This window comes from Podarcis tiliguerta, assembly GCF_965153285.1.
Source record: "Podarcis tiliguerta genome assembly, chromosome: 8".
Lineage (NCBI taxonomy): Eukaryota > Metazoa > Chordata > Lepidosauria > Squamata > Lacertidae > Podarcis > Podarcis tiliguerta.
The window spans coordinates 63,494,745-63,519,537 of NC_139541.1; the positions used below are offsets into that span (position 1 = coordinate 63,494,745).

General features: G+C 49.4%; 1 protein-coding gene across 1 annotated transcript in view; it reads left to right on the plus strand.

Annotated features, from left to right (window-relative positions):
- Positions 1-24,793, plus strand: part of MAP3K6 (mitogen-activated protein kinase kinase kinase 6) — a 43,823-nt gene that overhangs the window by 13,843 nt on the left and 5,187 nt on the right. The window contains exons 5-23 of the mRNA XM_083454727.1: positions 888-1,056; positions 1,435-1,541; positions 2,218-2,388; positions 2,664-2,776; positions 3,561-3,720; positions 4,191-4,341; positions 6,360-6,467; positions 6,809-6,858; positions 8,152-8,247; positions 9,682-9,760; positions 9,956-10,089; positions 11,058-11,185; positions 11,966-12,102; positions 13,901-14,006; positions 14,126-14,283; positions 20,226-20,403; positions 20,777-20,924; positions 22,380-22,551; positions 23,564-23,767. Coding sequence (XP_083310853.1) covers positions 888-1,056; positions 1,435-1,541; positions 2,218-2,388; positions 2,664-2,776; positions 3,561-3,720; positions 4,191-4,341; positions 6,360-6,467; positions 6,809-6,858; positions 8,152-8,247; positions 9,682-9,760; positions 9,956-10,089; positions 11,058-11,185; positions 11,966-12,102; positions 13,901-14,006; positions 14,126-14,283; positions 20,226-20,403; positions 20,777-20,924; positions 22,380-22,551; positions 23,564-23,767 — 2,569 coding nt within the window. The remainder of the gene's footprint in view (positions 1-887; positions 1,057-1,434; positions 1,542-2,217; positions 2,389-2,663; positions 2,777-3,560; positions 3,721-4,190; positions 4,342-6,359; positions 6,468-6,808; positions 6,859-8,151; positions 8,248-9,681; positions 9,761-9,955; positions 10,090-11,057; positions 11,186-11,965; positions 12,103-13,900; positions 14,007-14,125; positions 14,284-20,225; positions 20,404-20,776; positions 20,925-22,379; positions 22,552-23,563; positions 23,768-24,793) is intronic.

Consider the following 24,793-nt stretch of genomic DNA (forward strand, 5'->3'; position numbering starts at 1 on the left):
TTAGGCAGCATATAAATTAGCTCAAATAAAATTTAAAAAATACCCTCCACACATTAGCCCTATGTATGGAAGAAAGTCTTGAGTGGCAAAGCTATTCTGTCTGAGCAATGGGAACAGACATGGAAGTCAAGTGGGACTGCTCAGGGTTCTAGCCAGTCATGCTCTTTCCCAGGATACTCCATTTCATTTCCACCTCCCCCAATAGAAGTGCAGCGTTCAGTGGCTGTTGAGCATAGTCAGTCCACACTGGGCTGTTTTGGGTCCTCCTCCCACCTCCACCGTTTAGGCCATTCCCCCCGCTAAAGGTTTTCCATACTGCCAGTCTTGGGGATCCCTCCAGCCTGCTGATGCCTCCCTCTTGTGCATAGATGGTCCTGTTTTGGCTGCATGGGAAGGACACTGTGAGAATGAGTATTTCTTGTTAGTATATAGTGGGGATGGGGAGCCCTTTCCAGCCCCAGAACTGCATTCCCTTCAAGGCAACATTCTGGACGCCACATACCAGTGGTGGGTGGGGCCAGAGGCAAAAGTGGGTGGAGCAATGTATGTAAATATTACCTTTATACAGAAGGCAGTTTCTACATGCACACAAACACCAGCCTCTGTTCTCCACCCAGATAAGCAGGAGGTGCGATTAGAGAGAGCAAGGACGGCTTTTCAGCTAGGCAAAAACATGTGCGCTGTGGAGAAGGGCCAGTGCGGGGCATGACCTGGGGAGAGTTTTGAGGGCCAGAGGGAGAGGCCTTGAGGGCTGCATTTGGCCCCCAGATCCCCCACTTCTGATATATATAGCACTGGCCCTGGGTAAACAGGCCTTCCCCTCTTGGGGTAAGCCAAGGGGCACGATCCTTTCCTCAGAGTAAAGGAAAGCTTCTTGTTTTCTCCAGCGGCTACTTTCGGGAGATGATTCGAAGGGACATCCGCAGGGCTCGCGAAAGGTACAGCGGGGAGCAGCTGAGCCGTGAGCTGACCAGTATCCAGCAGCGACTGGACAGCGTCGAATGCCTCAGCCTTGATATTGTCATGAACTTTATTCTGTCCTACCGTGATGCACAGGTGAGCTGATCCACAGGGCCCCTCGACTCTCGTGCCGTGGCCAGTTAATGCGCACGAATGCAGCCCAAATGCCGTCAGTGGCAGCAAGCAGAATGTTTTGACATCTGTTCCCCAGGGCAGACGTGACCCCCTGCCAAGCCAGTACTTCCATTGCAGCAGTGCGCATCAGTGCCAGGCAGGCACTCAACACCCCTGGCTAGATGCCCTACCACTGAGCACCTGTGCATCGCCCCCCCTTACACATCCTGGTCTGTGGTGTTTCAATACAGGTTCCTAGAGTAGGAGCCATGTGTATTTGGGGCTGAACTGAGTTTGGGTTTAGTTGAAGGCTGTGTGTGCGTGCCTGCCTATTGCGGCTTCACTTTATGTCTTCTGCAGGATTGTAATGGCATCATCACCCTAGTGGAGACCTTACAGGCCCTGCCGACTTGCAATGTCGCTGAGCAGCACAACATCTGCTTTCACTATGCCTTTGCCCTTGACAGGTGAGGAACATTGTCAGGTAAGGATGGGCCTCTATTCTCAGCCCTGTTAGGCCTCCCTACCCTCGGCTTCCCTGATGCCCACGGACACTGGTACACTTAAGAGGTGTCATCTGGCAACGGGAGCTCTGAAGAGGAGATGGTTCCACTCCCTGGTCTATCCCATGGGTGCCTGCAGACACCAGAGCTTTCCCTGAGCCCTGAGGACACACCTCTGCCAATGGACTCTCATGGCTGGTTTGCAGACTCTTCAGCGAATCCAGAGGGCATGGAGGAGGGATCCTCACAGCTGGAACGCCCATTATCTTGATGGGACCAATGGATGTAGCAGAAGGCAGTGGCCTTTAAGTACCCAGAAGGCAGCACCCGGTGGGCAGGGTCTCTAGTCAATGACTATGCTGAGATAACCTGGATGTTTGGCCTCTCCGGCATGGTGCTAAACCCACACCTTGGACTCTCTCCAAAGTCTCTGTGCCTTCGTAACCAGGAAATTCTGATCGCCCCTTGCTTGGGCCATCAGCCCTCCTCGGTGATGGCATCCCTGTGGATCCCGACACTAAGGTCCTAACACAGTAGCAGATGGGCAGAGCTGGTGTTCTTCCTGCACCGTGGCTGCTCCTGCCCCAGTATTTGGGCCTCTGACGCTACGTGTGTGACTGTGTGTGATATGCATTTGTAGGCGGAACCAGCCTGGCGATCGGGAGAAGGCTCTCTCTGTTATTCTGCCCCTGGTGGAAAAGCCTGAACGGGCAGCGCCTGACCTGTACTGCATGTGCGGCCGCATCTATAAGGACATGTTCATTGATTCTGGCTTCACTGATGCTGAAAAGAGAGACCAGGCCTTCTACTGGTGAGGAATGGAAAGGGATCTTTGCTGAACTTTCACTTCTGCTTTAAATTATGGCTGCAGGCGTGGAAATCTCTTTGAAATGCTCATTGCTTGTGGGATGGCTTGGTGGTGGTGGTAGGGTGGCCAGGTGAAACTCCTACATCTAGACATAATTGAAGGTGCAAGCAACCTGTCCTCTCTTTTTTTCACCCATTTGGCTTATTTGCTGGGTCTGAATTGCAGCCTTCCTTGTTAGTTTTCAGGTCTGATATTTCCTTGTGCTTCTGATTCCTCAGGTATCACAAGGCCTTTTTAACAGACCCGAGCCTCCATGCTGGGATTAACTCCGTTGTCTTCCTCATCGCTGCTGGACACAAGTTCGAAACCTCCATGCAACTTCGGCAGTTAGGTGCGGGGCTGCTTGTTCCCATCTGCGTCTCGTAAGGGTAGCCGGATTTGTGAATCATCATTCTGATCTAAAACCAAGATATTGACAGTGTTCTTTATTATTTTCTCTCTCTCTCTCTCTCTCTATATATATATAAACACAAAATCTGGTTGATTCATTTCCAAGCGATAGTGTTAAGTGTCTAATTCAATGAATGTTTTGTGATAGGGAATATTGGCTGGGTGGTGGGCGGGATCATATGAAAAGAGCAATTATCACCCCATCTGCACTATATATTTAATGCAGTTATCATACTACTTTAAACAGTGGTGGCTTCTCCAAAAAAAATCCTGGGAGCTGTCATTTGTTAAGGGTGCTGAGAGGTGTTAGGAGTGCCCTGTTTCCCTCACAGAGCTACCATTCCCAGAGTGGTTAAACAACCAATCCCTGCTCCCAGGGAACTCTGGGAATTGTTGCTCCATGTGGGGAGAAGTGGTTTCCTAGCACCTCTCAGCACCCTTAAACCGCAGATCCCAGAATGCTTTGTGGGAAGCTGTGACTGTTCAAAGTGGTAATATGCCTTCAGGGCCTCTTTCCCTCTGCTGCTTCTCCCTGCTGAAATGAGGCTTGAAATATGTGTTATGTTGTAGCCAATAGAATGGTAACCCCCGGTTTAGCGAGAATGTCGTGACCATTTTGAAAATTTCCCTCAGAAATCCCTGCCACTGCCCCCGCCCCCTGCCCCTGAAACATACCTGTTGCAGTTTAGAAAAATCTCCCTTGCTTCTGGTCCTTCCTTCCTTAGGTATGAAGGTGAGCTGTGTCCTGGGCAGGAAGGGATGCTTGGAAAAGATGCAACATTACTGGGATGTGGGTTTTTACCTGGGCGCCAGTATCCTGACCGGCGACTTTGACAAAATCATCCAGGCCTCGGAGAAACTTTACAAGCTCAACGCTCCGGTTTGGTGTGTGGTGGGAACTTTGTGTCCTCATGGGAACGGGGTGGGGGTGCAAGGAAAACTAACTAGCTGACAACCTATTGAGATGAACAGGAGATGTGAGTGTCAAAGGGGGTGCTGGGAGAGGGCAGGTTTCTGAAGAGGAAGTGATTTCCTCCTTGTTCAGTGTGGTGGGACAACAGATTTTGAACCTCTGCTCAGCCATGGAGTCACTGGCTTACCTTGGACCAGTCAGGGTTGTTGTGGCGATTAAATGAGGAGAGGAAGAACCATGTACATTGCCTTGAGCTCCTTGACTGAAAAGGGAGTCTATAAATGTAGGAAATAATAATAATATGTGACACAGACCACTGGCATCGGATGGAAACTTTAACTTACTTCACCCTTTGCAGACTGTGTGGGTCTGTTTGAAGTGTGTGCTTCTTCCTCTTTTTTAACTCTGTTCTCTTCTGCCCCCTGCCCAATTATTGGTTCAGGTTCTTGACATCTATCAAGGAGACTTATGTAATCTATAGTCATTTCAACACTGCCCCCGACACCTGGTCACCTAAACAGGAGCTGGTTGATTTTTGGCTGGGCTTCTTGATGGATTCCTGCCAGCCCTTTGTCTCCACAGAGGAGTGTCTGGTAAGGAGGCAATGAACGTTGGTGCGTTGGCAAAATCTCTACTGAACTACCAGCTTTTCCTCCTGCCTGCTCCTTTGCTACACTACTGTGGCATCTCTTGCTTTCCATCCTACTAGAGGCCCTAACTTGTTCTGCGCATGCAGCAGAACCAAGTGGTTCTGGGGCTGGCAGAGTACTCTGGTGGTAAAATGGACTTTGCCATTTCAAACTGTGGCTTAGAAAATGAGCACATCTAGATGAGGCGTGAGCTAGCATAACTAATATGCTGGTTCTTTGTTTATGGAGGGTGTGTTCTGTTTCATTTTTGTATGGGGTAGCCATCAAAAAGGTTATGCCCAACCTGCTGTCTGAAGTGGCCCAGTCCAGTCTGCATAAAAGGTCATATACATGGCATCAAACCATTTCCCCCACGATTTTCTGTTCTGCAACTCTCCAAGGTCTTAGAGGGTTTTCCAGTCCTTTTGCCTGAGATATTGGGTGCTTCTAAGATAGTGACTTAACACTGTAAACGAGTCGTTCAGAAATTGCAAGCTGGTCATCAGCAAGAGGATTTTTTAATTTGTCTGATTTTGCCCAGAAAATTTGAATTTGGATTAAATGGCATTTTGATGGCCATATCAATGCTGTGACCTTAAGCATGCAGAACTTTGCCTTACTCATCTGTCAGTTTCAGCAGAGTTGCAGAATGAGATTCTTAGGAAATTTCCTCTTCTGTTGTAGCAAAGCCTTTCTTGCCTAAGGTGCTCTTTCATATTTCCTCCCTTAAGCTATATAAAATTCAGGGCAAGCTTTGCATAGCTGGGTTGGAGAGAGGACTGGACAGTCTCTCTCTCCCCCCACCCTCTCTCTGTTTGTGTGAAATTCATGTGCTGACAGATTTGCAGGGCAAGAGAAAATTGTGCAGATGCTTCTCTCTCCCTTTAATTCCTCTCTACAAATCTTCTTGGGAGAAGCCTTTGGGATAACTCCTAGTTCTTACCTCTAGGTGAAACAAAGCCAAATTATCTACTTCTGCTCAAATTTGTGAACTTTAGTCTCCCTTCCTTCTCTCGTCTCCCTCCATTGTGGAAATTTGGATTGTAGTTTCCTTGAGACAGGGGCCTGTTTACCTTGCAGATTGGTGGCTTGCAAAACATCGCAGGTTGATTTTTGCCATGCAAAAACTGATCCTGGAGCAACACCAATGCAGCCCTCTCAGCTTGCACCAAGAAACTCTGGAACATGCCGAGCTACCTTTCTCAAGCCATTTTTCCTCTGCAGTCATTTATAATCTCGACACACAACAGGCTGCATATACACCATACATTTGCAGCGCATTTTTTCTCCCAAAGAGTTCTGGGAACTGTGGTTCACCCCTCACTGAGCTATACTTCCCAGCAACCTTCGCAAACTGCAGCTGCCATGATTCTTGGCAGGGTGGAGAGATATGCTGCAAATGTATAGTGTGTATGAACACAAACACACACACCTTTTCCTCCTGGCCTCCAGTTGTCACCCCAGGCAACACATCTGAGAATATCATCACTATATCCCATAAGATGAAACAGTCAATTAGCTGTGCTCACACCTGACCACAGGACTGAGTCAGCCTTGGCTGCCCTGATGAACCAGCACTGTTACAGGTACCACATAATACTCATTCCACATTTGTAAGGAAGCACCCAGGCTTTGAAACTTCCTCCCATCAGGCAGGCACCTTCACTGTGCTCGTTTCGGTGATGGTTCTGCAAATCAAAGCAGTCAAATGGGCACATGTGGGGTTAAGGCGATCCTGCAGGTAGACTGGTATCAAGCTGTTGAGGGCCTCATATGCTAATAGTAACACCTGGAGCCTGGTCCCGTAACAAATGGGCAAGCAGCACAGATCCAAAGGGCAACCAGCAGAGAGGTTGTGTGCCGTCTTCTCTTAATTAAGTCTATGCTCACTATGACATATGTCAGCCGCTTTGAGATTTTTGCTGAAATACGAAGCGGCATGTAAGTTAACTAGCAATCTAACTCACCATCTGTCCCAACAGGTCTTGATTCTAGAGTTGGGCAGAGTGTTGCAACCATCTCAGCTCAGTGTCTGCAGTCAAGAAGGGCAAAAATCAGTGACGCTGAGCCACATTGGCTCTCCAGAAGAGGTAAGTCCAGAATTGTGTCCTGGGTCAGTTTCTTTTTCTGATTTTAAATTTCAAAACTTTAATTTATTACCTGCCCTTCACCCTAAGGTTGCAAAACAAGTTACAACAATTTAAAATTGAACTTTTTAAAAACCCTTATAATTACAAAAAATACAAACACAAACTATCTAATAAAAAGTGATGAAAGTTCATGTAATTACTTTCATTTTATTTAGATTTCCAGTCTTTATGCATTATAAATCTTCATGGCTGTTTATCCCTCCGGGGGTGTGTCTCAATTTCCTGTGTTTCCCCACTTGGGGCATTTGTATGTTTCTTTCACCTTTTGGGTCTCTTTACAGGAAGGGATTTCCAAGTGGACATTCCCAACATATTCTATCCGTGGAATCAGGTGATGATTATTTTTTTTATATAAAACAAATAGTTTGAATTCCTTGTCTTTAAGGCTAGGATAGTGCTTAAGATAAGAAACAGCCTTTATACCAGGTCAGAGAAATAAGCCACCTTGCTTAGTATTGGCTACACTAACAAACAGTAACTCGCTGTGGTTTCAAGGCCTTTCCCAGTCCTTCCTTGAGATACATCACTGACTTATGGTTCTTCCCCTAAAAAAAAAGAAAGTTCTAGTTCTCAAGACCCTGAAATAAAGGGCTGATTTAAACAGGAACATAGGACACTGTCAAGAAAGACCATTGGTGCATTTAGCACACTATTGCCTATACCTGGGGCATCCATCATGGTGCCTTCCATGGTGGACTCCAATTCCCATCACCTCCAGCCAGCGCATGGTCCATGGTCAGGAATGATGGGAGCTGTAGTTCAGCAACATCTGGAGGGCACCGCATTGGCTACTCTTAGTACACTGGGTGGCCGAAGGTCACTACAATTTCAGGCAGAAGTCTTCCCCAGCCCTCCTGAGAGACACTGGAGATTAACCCACAAGAATTGGCATGCGAAGCCAATAGACTGTTGATGTACAGCCCCTCCCCTGAGAAAACAGAGCTAGCCAGGTGACACTTGCAGTAGAGCGCACTGGGCAGAGAGGGCACATGAGAAGCTGCCTTTTTACGAAATACACATTTTTGTGCTTTTTCTATAAAAAGAAAATGCACTGCAAAATTTGGAGAAGTGTGTAATTTGACTGAGATAAATGCAGGAAGCTGCCTTATATAGTCAGACCCTGGCTCCATCCAGTTCTGTGTTGTCTACACTGACTGGCAGAAGCACTCCAGAGTTTCAGGTACAGATCTTTCCCAGCCCTACCTGGAGATGCCAGGGACTGAACTTGGGACCTTCTGCATTCCAAGCATCTGTCTTATGACGTGAGTCACAGCCCACCCCACCAAGATTAAGTGCATTCCAATCTACACTGAAGTCTGGGATTGGTGAGTTAGGTCAGTTTGTCCTTAAAATGCAGTCGGAACACATTTTCCTTCCACTGTAGCTCACGTGTCAATGCTCCTCCATGCAAATATAAATAAATAAAACATCATCGCACCTAGAAAGCTAGCATCTCAAGGAGAATGGGGTCCGGCCTGTGGCTGGTAAGCCCCTGAGGCTGATGTGAGCAACTTGGGGTGGTGGGACACACAGAGAGGCAGGTTTTAAAGCAAGACGCAGGCTTCACTGATAAGGAAAGGAGACTTGCTGAAGTCCTTCCACTCCCATCTTTTTTTCTTGCCAGTATCTCCAAGTGCGATGAGCGGTGCTGCTTCCTCTATGTTCTGCACACAGCAGAAGACTTCCAGCTGTACTTCCCTACCCATTACCATTGCCGCTGGTGAGTGGGGGGACATGAATGGGCAGCAGAGGGACAACCCGCAACCTTTGGAAGAGGGACAATTAAAAACAACCACAACCCAACTACATTCCCTACTCAGGGAAAGGGAGCATCTTCTGCAGGATGCTGCTCTAGACAGAGTGTTTCCCGGGGGTTACATTGCAGACTCAAGAAACCGGGTACCATTGATGCCCTTTCTTCTTCATCATGTGTGACCATGGAGACACATGATGCTTGGATCTCCACTGCCTGCTTGCCAGGCCTGCAGCTGCAGTGTGGGTTCTGAAAACATGTTCGTAAAAATTAAAGTCAACGAGGGTCAGGGAAGGCAAAGTAAATAAAAAGGAGTTCGGGTTCTCAAATCTGATTTCTGCCCCCTCAGCTCTAAAGAAATTGAATTGGAGATAAACCCTGTTGATGCTCAGAGGGAAGTAATTTTAAACTTGTAATCACCACCTTCCCTCGCATGCCCAAACATGAAAACTGCTGGCTCAAGGTGTGGAGTTTAAGAGTGTCAGCATGAATAAATGGCTGCAAGTATAGTTTCACATCCACAGAGTTTGCATGGAATAAGGAAATGAAAATCTGAAGCACCAGATTTCCTGTTCCTGTTCTAAATTTCAAGGTTTTCCTTTTTATTTTCCCTTTTTTTAGAGTTGAGCCAAACTGCCCCTCCCCCACTTTACTACTCAATTTGCAGGTGACAAAATGGGTGGGTGGAGAATGCATTTTAACTGAAAATGGTGGTGGGCAACTCTGTTCTTACAGCTCTGTCTGGCAACTGGTGGCTGTCATTTCCCCCCCTCCCTAAACCCCGCTGCAATGATGTTTTACTATCACAGTGGTACCTCGGGTTACAAACACTTCAGGTTACAAACTCCGCTAACCCGGAAGTAGTACCTCGGGTTGAGAACTTTGCCTCAGGATGAGAACGGAAATCGTGCGCCGGCGGCGGGAGGCCCCATTAGCAAAAGTGCACCTCAGGTTAAGAACAGTTTCTGGTTAAGAACGGACCCCCAGAACGAATTAAGTTCATAACCGAGGTACCACTGTACATAGCTTTTCTCCCAGAGCTTTGCACAAACAAATAAATTTAAATAGTAATAGTAGCTGCTAGAAGGATCTCTGGAGATAGAGAGTGTGTTCCCTGCTTGGCTTCGACTCACCCGCCCCATCCTCTGAAATATCCTGAGTGATTTGGGGCCCCTTTCACCCTTTTTTTCCAAATTAAGCTGTGATAACTTCGGGTTTAGTTCTCAGTCCTCTCTCCCTTATCCGTTTGCATAATTCTTCCAAATTTTCAGTCTTTTATTCAAGCCGTCTAGTCTGGGCTTGTAGCCTTTGATTCTGAACCCAATGATAACAGGATGGTTCTTTGTGCTGGTGTCCATTCTCTTAGGGGTTTTTTCTCCCCCCTCTACTCTTTTACATTAGGTTTTGCGAACTGGTCCGCTCCTTCATGGCAGAGATGGGTGAGGAAGTGAATAGCTGCACCTCCCTGGAGGAACTCGAGGTGAGCTGGCGGAAGAGGACACTCCTTGGTTTTCAGGAACCGGGAACTTTTGTCAGGGCCTGTCGAACGATGGCTGTGAAGGCGGATGTGGAAAATGGCCAAGCCCAGTGGTGAACAGGCCAAGACAGGGTGCTGCGCATAGAGATTTCACCTTTTAAGTTCCATAACTCTGTGTGTGTTCTTTGACTTGCACAGTATGACTACGAACGCACAGAAGCAGGTGACAGGGTGATTCTAGGTAAAGGCACTTATGGGGTGGTCTACGCTGGCCGGGACCTCAGCAATCAGGTGCGCATCGCCATTAAGGAGATCCCAGAGCGTGACAGCAGGTAAGAGTTGCGAAAAGCAGGGAAGGAATTACTAATAATGTCAATTTTGGCTTCTTGTTTCTTTAGTCTTGAGCTCAGTTCATCACGCTTCTGCACTTGTGTGTATTTCCCCCTCTTTTAGTTAGGTTATTAACATTCACACTAATTTTTGTGTGCATTTCTCCAAATATTGCCATTTTTGTATGCCGTCTTGCCTATGCTTTTGCAAGCAATTTTCCCTAGTACAAGGCATTTTTTGTACATTTTTGTGCACATTTTTTGTTGGAGTGCTGTATCACAAAATTAGGGAGGAGTACAAATTTCAAAGATGAGCCATCTTTCAGTTTGTGCATTTGTTTAGGAAGTGTGAATTTGGTATGTTTATGCTAAAATGTGAACCCAACTATTTCCTTCCCCTATCCTTAGAATGGCCAGACCGCTCTGGGGGAATCTGGGACTTCTTTCACATTGCAAGAACTCTGGGATGTCTTTGAAATCAGATTCCCACTTATGCATCACCAAAAAAGATTTGCACAAAACCCAAATATGCTAATTGTTATGTGTAGACGCAAATTTGGGAATAATGATTGTAACTTAAACAAAAATCCAGTGCATATTAGGGAAGACTGTGACCAGATAACCTTCGTGCCTACTCAGTCTTCTGCTCAGGAGCTACTATCATCATTATCATCATTAATATTATTATTAATAATAGCCTGTGATTCACTTAGCTCCCAATTAATAGGTTATGGGCAGCTTCAAAGACTCTGCTTCTGCTCTTCCTTCTGAGGGTTCTTTGTCTTTAAATCGGACTTTGACTGGAGAGCCCTTCAAAGAGAGGACTGTCCTCTCTAAAGTAGGACACATGGCTATCCTACTTGGCAGGAATATGCTCAGCATGGGGGGAGGGGCGTGGCATCCCCTGGCTGCTGCCTCTGAGAGAGTTGTGTGAACGTCTGTCATTCATACATGTCACACTTGCACTTCAGATACTCGCAGCCCCTTCATGAGGAGATTGCTCTGCACAAGCGCCTGAGACACAAGAACATTGTTCGCTATTTGGGCTCTGTCAGTCAAGATGGCTTCCTCAAGATCTTCATGGAGGAGGTACCTGGGGGTAAGTACAGTGGTAAAAAGGTAAAGGTAAAGGGACCCCTGACCATTAGGTCCAGTCGTGACCGACTCTGGGGTTGCGGCGCTCATCTCGCTACAGTGGTACCTCAGGTTAAAAACTTAATTCATTCTGGAGGTCCACTCTTAACCTGAAACTGTTCTTAACCTGAGTACCACCTTAGCTAATGGGGCCTTCTGCTGCCGCCACACCACTGCCGCACGATTTCTGTTCTCATCCTGAAGCAAAGTTCTTAACCCGAGGTACTATTTCTGGGTTAGCGGAGTCTGTAACCTGAAGTGTCTGTAACCCGAGGTACCACTGTATATGCAGTAAATATGCAATGTGCAATAAAAACATGTAAAAATTAAAAACAACAACACCAGAGACCACCAATAAAGATGCTTTCTTAATTGTTTGCATCAGCAGAGCAGCACAGGAAGCTTGTCACAAAAGGCGTTCAAAGCTTAAAAGAGAAGCTGAATCTCGGTTGGCCACACGCGACACTAAAAGCTCAGTTTCCTGTTGCTGTCAGCTGAGCCTCACTAGCTCAGGGGATAACCGACGATGCCCCTTACCTCAGTGACTGAGACGCGATATTAGGGTTAAGGTTTGCCGCAGAGAGCACTGCAGTAATTCAGCCTTGAGGTTACTGATGCAAGGACTGCAGTGGACATGACTAGTAGCCATTGATAGCCTTGTGCTCCGCGCATTTGTCTAATCCCTGTATAAGAAAACAGCCTCTATAGTGTTCCATGTCCCTCTCTCCCCACCCCCAAAATCCAGGAAGCCTTTCCTCTCTTCTGCGCTCCATGTGGGGCCCCCTGAAAGACAACGAGCCCACCATCGTTTTCTACACCAAGCAAATCCTAGAGGGGCTGCGCTACCTGCACGACAACCAGATCGTCCACAGGGACATCAAGGTGAGAGCCACCTCATCTTGGGCTGCCAGGAGTAGACATGTTGTTGGTGCTAGATCTCTGTGTGGCATTGCCAGACCTGGCAGGGATCAAGCAGGTCTTTTCACGCAGCTTTCCTTTTCCTCCTTCAGTTGGGTTGTGACTCTGCATTAGCTTTGGTAAAACAAAGACTACATGGGATATTTCTTTTCAGGACATTTTGGCTAGCTCAGGCACAACCTGCTTGCCTTGCTCCTTAGGCATTTCTTGAAGACGATCCTTAATGATTTTCAGCTAGCTGCTTATTTTAGGAATTTGCATGCAGTTAATTATCGCACAGCTTTTGCTCTGGCCAGATTTAATGTGATGCCTTTCTCGGTTGCTCTGGGGAGGAATAGGCTGGTGTTCCTTGAGGGTTTGTCCTTGTAATAACCAGGAGCTGGAACATCTGTGGAAAATATTGTTTTGTTTTTATAATTTTTATGCTGGCGCTCATCAGCAGATGATTGCCCCTTTATTGGCCAAACCAGGAAGGTCAGCTAAATTTTATGTTAAATATTTACTGGGAGATAAAACCCTACATGTGTCATTAGTAATGACCAGATTTTCTTTATCAGGGACAGTGAGAACAAGAAGGCAATTAACCACCTGAAGTTGGAAATATTATATTTGGGAGCTATTTAAGACATTTGTTATCCCGTCAATATGTATACTTGAGCTGATGGCATTTAGATAATACATTGCATTCTGTTTTGCTCGATGCTTAAGATTATGGAGCATTGTATGGCTTTATTTTTGCCGCATTCCTGTTCTGTGGATCATAATAAATTGATGATGAAGTTAATACTACAGTTGAATTTCTAAGCAACAGTCCTTGGGGTTTTGTTTTTGTGGAATGGGGGTGGGGTTGGCACTGCCACTCCTTTTTTCACTGTTCCCAGTCCAGGATTGAAGAGGCTCTGGGTAAAGTGTCTTCTGCTGAGCCCCCCCTTCTTTTGGTCACCCCTGACAGGCTTCCCTGGCTGCTAAGGCAGTGCCTTGAACAGCATTGGGCAGCTGGGTCTGGTTGCCATATGTTAGATTCTGCAATGGCTGGTATGAAAAGGGAGAGATTGTTGATATTTCCACCCCTCCCATTGACAGAATCTCCTGATCTGATGTTTTAAGGGAGGAGGGGGCGGAAACTGCTCTTCTACTCTTCCGCTCCTGCCTGACTGCCTGACACTGTGTGTAGAGAGAGTCTTATCTATGTAGTGACTAGATGGTAGAGTGGGAGATGTAACACTCATGCAACCCAGTAGTTTGTTAGTTTGTAGTAGCTATTAGAAATAAAAGGAGTTATGCTTCACAGCTAGCTTCCGTGTTATTTATACTCTGCATGAGTCTGGTGCTCACAATGCACACTTGTGGGTCCAGTGCACTGGGACCTGCTCTTCAGGATTGGAAGGTCTCTGAAAGTGCTCCAGTCACGTAGCCCAGTCAGGGCAGAACCAGTTATTGAGCCCAGTCGCTGACATCAGATGAAAGGCATACTGACAGTTCCCTCCATACCACAGAGCGATGCTCACTCAGAGGCAGTGTGGGAAATTAAAAAGCTGGCTGGATCTAGCCATCTGGCACTCGCAGACTGTGCAGGGAATTGCCTGAGGTGTATGTCTAGGGCAGACATCATCAGCAGGGCCTTCGTAGTCCCGAGACCCTTGCAGTTGTCCAAGGATGCCAAGACACTGGTGCCAGGCCTGTTTGCAGTTGGAGGAAGTCCTCAGAACTTGAGTGCCTTTTGATCTCCAAAGCAGTGACTTGGCTTTTCTTGGATAAACAGGGTGATAACGTCCTGATCAACACGTACAGTGGAGTGTTGAAAATTTCAGACTTTGGCACATCCAAGAGGCTGGCGGGGATCAGCCCCAGTACAGAGACATTCACAGGTAAGTGTGTGTGCAGCTCTGCGTCATTTGGGGAAGAGAGCCTACTCATCCGGGCTCTCAGGCATTGGGATGTGGCTCCCATGACTTCTTCCTTCTTGGTTTCTCTCTTCCTTCCTCAGGCACCTTGCAGTACATGGCCCCAGAGGTCATTGATCAGGGACCCCGTGGCTATGGCAAGCCGGCTGACATCTGGTCCATGGGCTGCACCATCATTGAGATGGCGACAGGCAAGCCCCCTTTCTTCGAGCTGGGCAGCCCGCAGGCCGCCATGTTCAAGGTGAGGCTGGAATTTGCACCCTTCTGCACAGCTGGGAAGAACACTTGGCAGTTTTCCTGCAGGGAGGAGGGGATCCTTGCAGGAGTTGTCTCTGTCAGGAGCTCAGCCTACACTCGAGTAGGACCCTGGCAGAGGCACATGCCCGACTGGCATGTTCTCTCCCTCCTGGTCTTTCGTTCAGGAGCTTCAGAAGCTTTCTTATAATAATAATAATAATAATAATTTATTATTTGTACCCCGCCCATCTGGCTGGGTTTCCCCAGCCACTCTGGGCGGCTTCCATAGAAACAAAAAATACAGTAAAATATCACAGATTAAAAACTTCCCTGAACAGGGCTGCCTTAAGATGTTTTCTAAATGTCAGGTAGTTATTTATCGCTTTGACATCTGCTGGGAGGGCGTTCCACAGGGCGGGCGCCACTACCGAGAAGGCCCTCTGCCTGGTTCCCTGTAGCTTTGCTTCTCGCAATGAGGGAACCACCAGGAGGCCCTCGGAGCTGGACCTCAGTGTCCGGGCAGAACGATGGGGGTGGAGACGCTCCTTCAGGTATACTGGGCCGAGGCCGTTTAGGGCTTTAAAGGTCAGCACCAACACTTTGAATTGTGCTCGGAAACGTACTGGGAGCCAATGTAGGTCTTTCAAGACCGGTGTTATGTGGTCTCGGCGGCCGCCCCCAGTCACCAGTCTAGCTGCCGCATTCTGGATTAGTTGTAGTTTCCGAGTCACCTTCAAAGGTAGCCCCACGTAGAGCGCATTGCAGTAGTCCAAGCGGGAGATAACCAGAGCATGCACCACTCTGGCGAGACAGTCCGCGGGCAGGTAGGGTCTCAGCCTGCGTACCAGGTGGAGTTGGTAGACAGCTGCCCTGGATACAGAATTGACCTGTGCCTCCATGGACAGCTGTGAGTCCAAAATGACTCCCAGGCTGCGCACCTGGTCCTTCAGGGGCACAGTTACCCTATTCAGGACCAGGGAGTCCTCCACACCAGCCCGCCTCCTGTCCCCCAAAAACAGTACTTCTGTCTTGTCAGGATTCAACTTCAATCCATTAGCCGCCATCCATCCTCCAACCGCCTCCAGGCACTCACACAGGACCTTCACCGCCTTCACTGGTTCTGATTTGAAAGAGAGGTAGAGCTGGGTATCATCTGCATATTGATGGACACCCAGTCCAAACCCCCTGATGATCTCTCCCAGCGGCTTCATATAGATGTTAAAAAGCATGGGGGAGAGGACGGAACCCTGAGGCACCCCACAAGTGAGGGCCCAGGGGTCTGAACACTCATCCCCCACCACCACTTTCTGAACACGGCCCAGGAGGAAGGAGCGAAACCACTGTATAACAGTGCCCCCAGCTCCCAGCCCCTCTAGACGGTCCAGAAGGATGTTATGGTCGATTGTATCAAAGGCCGCTGAGAGATCCAGCAGAACCAGGAAACAACTCTCACCTTTGTCCCTAGCTCGCCGGAGATCATCAACCAGCGCGACCAAGGCAGTTTCAGTCCCATGGTGAGGCCTGAATCCCGATTGGAAGGGATCCAAATGGTCCGCATCCTCCAGGCGTGCCTGGAGTTGTTCAGCAACCACGCGCTCAATCACCTTGCCCAAGAATGGAAGATTTGAGACTGGGCGATAGTTGGCCATACTGGCCGGGTCTAAAGATGGTTTTTTAAGAAGCGGTTTAATGACCGCCTCTTTCAGCGGATCTGGGAATGTTCCCTCACAGAGGGAAGCATTCACCACCCCGCAGAGCCCATCGCCCAGCCCTTCCCGGCTTGCTTTTATTAGCCAGGATGGGCAAGGATCAAGGAGACAGGTGGTTGGTTTCACGCGTCCAAGCAGCCTGTCCACATCCTCGGGGGTAACGGATTGAAATTGATTCCATGCAACTTGACCAGACAGAGCTCTAGCACTCTCCCGCCCCGGCCCTGCTCCCACGGTGGTGTCTAGCTCCTTCCGAATATGAGTGATTTTATCTGCAAAAAACTTTGCAAAATCGTTGCAGGAGATCTTGGGGTCTTTACAAGGCCCCGGTGGTAAAGGTGGTTCCGTTAAATTGCGAACCACCTGAAAGAGTCTCCTGCTACTATTTTCTGCAGATGCAATAGAGGCGGTGAAGAAAGTCTTCTTCGCCGTCGCTATCGCCACTTGGTAGGCTCGACGTTGAGCTCTAACCTGTGTCCGGTCAGATTCGGAGTGAGTTTTCTGCCACCGACGCTCTAACCGTCTCAACGATTGTTTCATCGCCCTCAGCTCCGAAGAAAACCACGGGGCTGTTCGGGCTCCATGCAATCGGAGAGGGCGCTTCGGAGCCAGACAGTCGATAGCCCTGGTTAACTCCGCATTCCAGCGGGCCACCAGGGAATCAGCTGAAAGGCCATCAACATGGGATAAAGCATCCCCTACCACTCTCTGGAAACCATTTGGATCCATTAAGTGGCGGGGGCGGACCATCCGAATTGGTTCCACCTCCCTGCAGAGGGGAAGGGTCGCGGAGAAGTCCAGTTGCACCAGGAAGTGATCTGACCATGGCACTTCTTTTGTTTCACTTTTACTTAGTGTCAGATCACCCACGTCACTAGAGGTGAACACCAGGTCTAAGGCATGTCCATGACTATGAGTTGGGCCAAACTTATTCAGGGACAGCCCCATGGAGGCCATGCTTTCCACGAAGTCCCGAGCAGCCCCTTGTAAGGTCGTGTCGGCATGGATGTTAAAATCCCCTAGGACAACCAAACTAGGTGTCTCCAGGAGAAAATCCGCCACGACCTGAAGCAGCTCGGACAGGGAATCCTTGGTGCAGCGGGGAGGTCGGTACACCAAAAGGAATCCTGTACTGCCCCTATTGCCCAACTTCCAGAACATGCACTCAGAGAGCTGGATCTTCCCAGTAGGACGCCTGGTGCAAGCTAGTGACTTCCTAAAAATCACTGCAACCCCCCCTCCCCGCCCACATGACCTGGGTTGCTGTGCGTAAGAGAAACCTGGTGGGCAAGCAGCGGCAAGGACAGGCCCATCTGCTTCCTCCAACCAGGTCTCTGTCACACATGCCAGGTCAAATCCTCCATCCACAATCAAGTCGTGGATGGCAGTGGTTTTATTCATCATTGACCTGGCATTGCACAGCAACACTTTCAGGTCATGTGGGTTTCCCCTGTTGATTCCAGCATCCATCCGGTTAAGGCCAGACCCGGAGGCAGGGATAGTCTTCAAACAACGACTAAACCTGCCTCCTCGGTAATGACATGGTCTGGTCTTAGCGTAACTCCGCCTCCTGCCCATGATCACCGAGATCGGATGTCCCAGTGCTTTCCCCCCTGTGAAACTTGTCCCAGCCATTGTGTTGGCTGGGGAGCCACTCCCAGGCAGCCCTGATCCCACCCCTTAAAAACAAAACACAAACTATACAGAACCAATAAAACAACAACAAAAAGGAACAGAACAATTGTACTAAAATTAATCCCCAACCAACTATCCATCCCACCCACCCACCCCCAGCAAAGGAAAAAAGAAAAAAAGGAATAGAAATTTAAATTGCCACCGACTGCTTGAGGACATGAGGAAGGGAGCAGGCCCCGCAGTCCTCACCCAGCCGATGGTCCGAGGCCTCACTGCAGCAGGAGTCCCTTTATAGCCGGGAGAGAGGGCCTGGGCCACGCCCCCTGGGCCAGTTGGAAAAGGCCCTGGAAGGGAGCAGGCCCCGCAGTCCTCACCCAGCCGATGGTCCGAGGCCTCACTGCAGCAGGAGTCCCTTTATAGCCGGGAGAGAGGGCCTGGGCCACGCCCCCTGGGCCAGTTGGAAAAGGCCCTGGAAGGGAGCAGGCCCTGCAGTCCTCACCCAGCCGATGGTCCGAGGCTTTCCTGCAGCAGGAGTCCCTTTATAGCCGGGAGAGAGGGCCTGGGCCACGCCCCCTGGGCCAGTTGGAAAAGGCCCTGGGAGGGAGCAGGCCCTGCAGTCCTCACCCAGCCGATGGTCCGAGGCCTCACTGCAGCAGGAGTCCCTTTATAGCCGGGAGAGAGGGCCTGGGCCACGCCCCCTGGGCCAGTTGGAAAAGGCCCTGGAAGGGAGCAGGCCCTGCAGTCCTCACCCAGCCGATGGTCCGAGGCTTTCCTGCAGCAGGAGTCCCTTTATAGCCGGGAGAGAGGGCCTGGGCCACGCCCCCTGGGCCAGTTGGAAAAGGCCCTGGAAGGGAGCAGGCCCTGCAGTCCTCACCCAGCCGATGGTCCGAGGCTTTCCTGCAGCAGGAGTCCCTTTATAGCCGGGAGAGAGGGCCTGGGCCACGCCCCCTGGGCCAGTTGGAAAAGGCCCTGGAAGGGAGCAGGCCCAGGCAGTCCTCACCCAGCCGATGGTCCGAGGCTTTCCTGCAGCAGGAGTCCCTTTATAGCCGGGAGAGAGGGCCTGGGCCACGCCCCCTGGGCCAGTTGGAAAAGGCCCTGGAAGGGAGCAGGCCCTGCAGTCCTCACCCAGCCGATGGTCCGAGGCCTCACTGCAGCAGGAGTCCCTTTATAGCCGGGAGAGAGGGCCTGGGCCACGCCCCCTGGGCCAGTTGGAAAAGGCCCTGGAAGGGAGCAGGCCCTTCAGCCTGAACATCACAGCGACCGATGCCAACTGACACCGGCACACTTAGGGATCCGCAGAGTTTGTACATCATGCGTAACAGACCTCAGCAACTCAGCATTTTGGCTAATCTACTTTATTTACATATAAACACACACAGAGCACTGCAACATGGCTCCCTCTCTCTCTAGCATTAGACAGCAAAGAGAAAAAGAACAAAGGACAATAGTCCCACTTCACGGAACACAGTAACACAAACATCCTGTCTCTGTCACTTCCCACTCTGTGGAATCAAAACATATACCGTCATGTGATAGACAAAAATCCCATGACTGCAATCGTGGAGCAGGAATTCTAACAGTCTCTGCCCACTTGCTCCACTAGGCAGGAAGAAGTAAATGAGAATGGATAGTCCAAGTGGACTGACAATCTCTTCCCTGGTTCACTTGCTGCCTAGTCCCGAAGCAGCTCTGATTCTAGGGGAATTTCCCTTTTCTCAGCAGCATGGCATTCCTTCTCACCTTTCCTTCTAACTGCAGCCAGGGAGAGAGGGTTTATGGAAGACATGGTCATCATCAGCTCCCCAGCCCTCTCAGCAGACTCCTTTTAGATGATTCTAGGGCTGGGTATTCCTGGGTTGCTCAGCGCTTTGTGGAAGACCAGCAGAGCAGGCCAACTCATTGGCTAGTTGCACCAGCCTCTGTCTGGGACTGTTACAGCAAGTCTGGTTTATTTGTGAATGCAAGTAGTGCAGTCCTTTAGGGTATATGTTCCATTAGATCTTTTTGCACCATTTAGACCCTGCATATAATCATAGTTGTAGCATTGGAAGGGACCCTGAGAGTCATTTAGTTCAACCCCCTGCAATGCAGGAATCTCAGCACGTGCCCCCCCCCCAGCCAATTGGAAACCATACCAGACCCTGCTTAGCTTTGTAGATGGGCTAGCAATCAGAATACAGCAGCCTTCATCATTCAGTCTGAGCTTTGAGGATCAGGATAGTTCCATAAACAGCCTGTGACCCAGCACTTCTGACAAACCAAGGCCTCTGCCCTTGACTTAGTGTCTTTTCATAAAGAGGAAGGGCTGTAGCTCAGAGACAGAACATGTTGTGCTTCACATGCAGAAGGGCCTGGTTGAATCCCTGGGATTTTCAAATAGGCCGGGAACCCTGGAGAGCCACTGCCACTCTGTGCAGCCAATACTGAACTGGATGGATCAACAGCCTGACTTGGTGTAATAAAACATCTTCCTCATTTCTTAAAAACCGACAGGAGCTGACTACCCTGGCCTGTAAATTCCCACCATAAATGAACAGCAAGACCCATGTTTTCGGGTGGTGCACTGTGTGTATACTATTGCCAGTCGTTTGCCTTTTCTTAGGTGGGCATGTTCAAGATCCACCCCGAGGTGCCCGATTCCATGTCGGATGAAGCCAAGGCCTTTATACTGAGTTGTTTTGAGGCTGATCCGGACAAGCGGGCGACTGCTGCTGCCTTGCTTCAGGAACCCTTTCTGAAGGCACCCAGTAGGAGGAAATCCAGGAGCCCAGTGGTGACAGGTAAGGCAGGGAACCAGGGAACCGGGCAGAGGGCCTTCTCGGTAGTGGCACCCGCCTGTGGAATGCCCTCCCACCAGATGTCAAAGGAAAAAACAACTACCAGACTTTTAGAAGACATCTGAAGGCAGCCCAGTTTAGGGAAGCTTTTAATATCTGAAGGACTATTGTATTTTAATATTTTGTTGGAAGCTGCCCAGAGTGGCTGGGGAAACCCAGCCAGATGGGTGGGGTATAAATAAATAAATTATTTATTTATTTATTATATTAATCAATCAATCTGTGAGCCAAGTCAGGCTTGGGCTCCTGATTGTTTGGGAGGTGCCTCAGCATTACTTTGCTGCCAGCCTTGCACTCCTCTCTCTTCTCCCTACAGACGAGCTGTCTCCTCCAAATGTGCCAGAAAGGTCGATTTCAGCAGAGGGTGTCAGCGAGTCCCAGAAACGTTCTTCATCGTTGCAGTCCTTGAATGTCTCTCTGTCTCGGAGCACCAGTGAAGTGGCTCAGAGGCCCACCTATCTCAGGTAAGACCTGGAACAGAAGGGAAGCAGGGAGTGGGGAGCTTAACTTGGGCAGGTTTACAGTATAGCTTGTGCCCCATGGAATTGAGACTCCACAAAAGTATTGGTGTCTGAACAGACGATTTAATCTACTTGGAAACTTGGTGTGCTCTACTGCCTATCCACATTGCCACAGTGATGATGCACATTAGCTCTGTCTTGAAACCTGCCTGTGCCTGAGCTGCAGCTGCATTGCTGCTCCTGGTCCAGGAGGTGTCAAGTGGCAGCCACATTAATATTTGTGGCCCCACATGCGTGGAAAACTTCTCCTGCCATCAGGCATAGGCTCCCCGGCATACAAGACAGAAAATGCAAACAAATATGCTATTTTTAAAAACAGGAAGCAGAGGAGGCAAAGAAACGAAAGCCATCTTTCTCTCAAATGGCGGTTTTGGCCAGATGGTAAATATCGTGAATGGTCCAGCCAAAATTGCTGGCCCGTCTTCTTCAGCCTTGATACTGGTTCTAAACTAGTCAGGTCAGGTTGTGCACAAAATTGGTGGCTGAGAAAATAAGGAAGGATCTGACCGCCACCTGGTGGCAACCCTTTGCTTCTGTCACTGCGAGTTTCCAGTACCAGCAATACTGTGATAACATAGCAGTGTGCAATCTGATGTCTTTTGAACTCTTCAGCAAGTCACAATATGATTTCTGTTCTAAACAAGTGAGCAGATGCACTCTGTACTTTAAGTAAATCAAGCCAAAGCAATTACAACCTTTTAGATTTGTTCCTGGGGAATGTTAATTCCTTTACAACAGGGATGGGCAATGTGTGGCCCTTCAGACCTTGTTGGATTGCAACATCCATTATCCTGGACCATTGGCCAAGCTTTCTGAGACAGCATCTGGAGGGTCACATGTGCCTAATATTTTCCACAGCTCCTCACGATACTGCAATGTCCACACGCTTCCAAATGACAACAGAAATAATTTAAAGCAGTTGTGGCTAAGGTCAGATCCACTGCCATCTCAAGGCTTTTTGTGCTCCCTGCACACCTTGAATAATTAGGCCTATATATATATATATATATATATATATATATATATGACATTGTCTCAGTTCAAAGACACATTCCAGCTGGGCAAAAGCACTTCAGGTCAGTGAGAGGTAAGGCCTGAGAATCCTTAGTCTGGTCTTTGGTACCTCTCACTGGCCTTGGTCCCAATGGCTCTTGTTTGCCTGGTGAGTCTCATTTGTTGCTCTGGCATGTGGCCCCCACAAGATTCCCCCGAAGGGAATGCAGCCCTCATTCTGAATGAGGTTTCCTATCTGTGCTTCTGGTAAGAATTCAGCACAACCTGCGTTCTCACGGATGGCTCACATTGCCAGCTGCCCCAGAGTGTCAGCAGTTCCCACCCCTCCACCCCCAGCCACTGTTCCTTCGGGATCCGGTCCCCTCAACTGCTGTGTCTACACAGGGCCCCTGAGGAACCGCTCAATGTTGACCTCAGCCTCTCCTCTTCCTCCCACGAGGAGAGTGGCTGCTTGTTCTTGCTGAGGAAGGATAGCGAGCGGAGAGCCACCCTCCACAAGGTCCTGACAGAGGAGCTGCCCAGTATTTCCGCCGCGCTCTTTGAGGCCCAGGATGAGGTAAGCACCGTTTGGGCCTTTGTGGGCTAAGGAACTAGGGCCTTCCAGACAGCTGTTGAACTACAATTCCCAACATACCCAGCCATTTGTCATGTTTGCTGAGGCTGATGGGAGTTGTAGTTCAAAAAAACACCAGGCTGGGGAAGGCTGAATTAAAGCGTTGCCAAATCCCAACCTTGTGGGTGGGGTGTGTGTTCCTCCTCTTTCCTTCCTCAGCCCCAAATGTAGAAATGGAAGATGAATAAAACCCTTCCTCCCTGTGGATTCTTGCAGAAGTTGTGTTGGGAGCACAAGTTTATTCTGGATTTATATACCCCCTTTTCGCCAAGGCAGCTTACAGTTTAAACATGAAAACAAATACATTGTATAAAAAAGAAAACTGGCAGAGTCTTCTTCTGCCACCTGGGAGCTGTTGGTGTCTGTGTTCCCTGGCCCGGCTCCCTTGCTTCTGCCTTCCCTCAGGGCATGCAGGTCTTCAGCAACCTCCAGGGAAGGCGTGGGAGAAACTGCAGCATTTCTGCCACCCAAACCTTTGATTATGAATATTGTAGGGTAGCCACTGGATGTCAAGTCCCAGAGCAAAGGGGGAACCGAGAGGAGTGTGCAAGTTATTTTCTCTCTTGCATTTATATCCCACCTTTTCTCCAAGAAGCGCAGGGTGGCGTCCGTGGTTCTCTTCCTCCCCACAACAACCCTGTGAGGTAGATGAGCCTCAGACTGGCCCCAGATCACCCAGTGTGTTTCTCACGGCTGAGCAGGGACTTGATCTCTTTTCTCCCAGGCCCAACATGCCAGCTGTGACACCACACTGGCTTTTAGTTTGGGGGATGAGGAATCTGCAGGCCTACGGATGTTTCTGGGCTGCAGCGCCTCCCTCGTCCCATCCCTGCAGGAGAGATGATAAACAGAGGCAAAGCAGAATTCCCACACTTGGTAATAGGCACAGTGCCATGGCTTTCCCCCTGGCCCTCAGCTCTGTTCTGTTTTGTTTCCGGTTGTGTCTCTGTTCCAGGCCTGGCCTCCTTCTTCGCCTTCCCCTCAGAGCCCAGTCTCCTTGGACCACATCTCCCAGCTGGTCTCCTGCCTCAAGAGATACATCCGCTCCCCCAACCGCAAGCAGCTGGCTCACGACTTGCTCCAAATCCAGACCAGCTTGCAGGCAGATGGCCTGAGCCTTTGTCAGCTGCAAGCGCCCCTCTTCACCTTCCAGGACACCGTAAGTGGGCTTGGGTCGGTGCGGCTGGGATCCCTCATGAAAAGTGTCTTCGGTGTTCCCTCGCAGCGCCCAGGAAGCCACCCTGGGCTCAGGGGCGGACCTTGGTAATATGCTGCCCTATGCAAGGCCGTTTAATTCCCTCACAGCATCAGCCAAAGCCGGGCTTTGGGAAGGAGGCATGAGGCTCTGGCAGGGTCCTAGAGCCATCCTACCTCCTTCTCAAAATCTGGTAAGCTGTTGCCCAGCTTTAGGAAGGAGGCCCCTAGGACCCTGCCAGAGCCCTCACGCCTCCTTCCTGAAGCCCGGCAAGCACTTACCAGGCTTTGAGAAAGTTCTAGCATGACACAGCACAAGCATCATATATATTTGCACTGGAGGGTGTCTATATAGCTTCTTTGGTGATCACTCATAGCCGAGTAAGATTGTCTGGGGAGCTGACTGCTTCAGGACTCTTTCAGTTCTCCTGTACGTGCACCTGCCTGCATCATAAATATCCAGCTTTCTTTCTTTCCACCTTACCACTCCAGGGATGGGGAACCAGATTATGTTGGACTCCAGCTCCCATCAGCCCCAGCCAGCATGGGCCTGTTGGTCATGGGAGTTGTAGTCCAGCAACATCTGAAAGGCCGCAGGATCTGACTGCCGACTGTTAGATTTTTTTTATAGCTGTTGCTGCTGTTTCATCTCTGCTTGTTTAAAATGAAGAAAACTTGGGAGGGAGGCCGGAGTGATTTTTGCCTGCAGAAAGGATGAGAGCTCGCTCCCCAAATTTCTCAGCACGTGCTCAGGGGTACCTTTTATCCTCCCCGTAATGCTGGTGTATGTCTGCTCAACTGGCCCAGCTCTTGGCTGCAGTTGATGGGTCTTAGGGATCTAGTTAAGAAAAATGGATCCCACCAGGATGGTCTTAGATGGACAGAACACTTACCAAATTTGCAGATAAGACAAAGGAAGGAGGGATAGCTACCATCTCAAAGGGCAGGAATAAAATTCAAAATGCAGGCCACAGCACGTTCTCAAAATGTG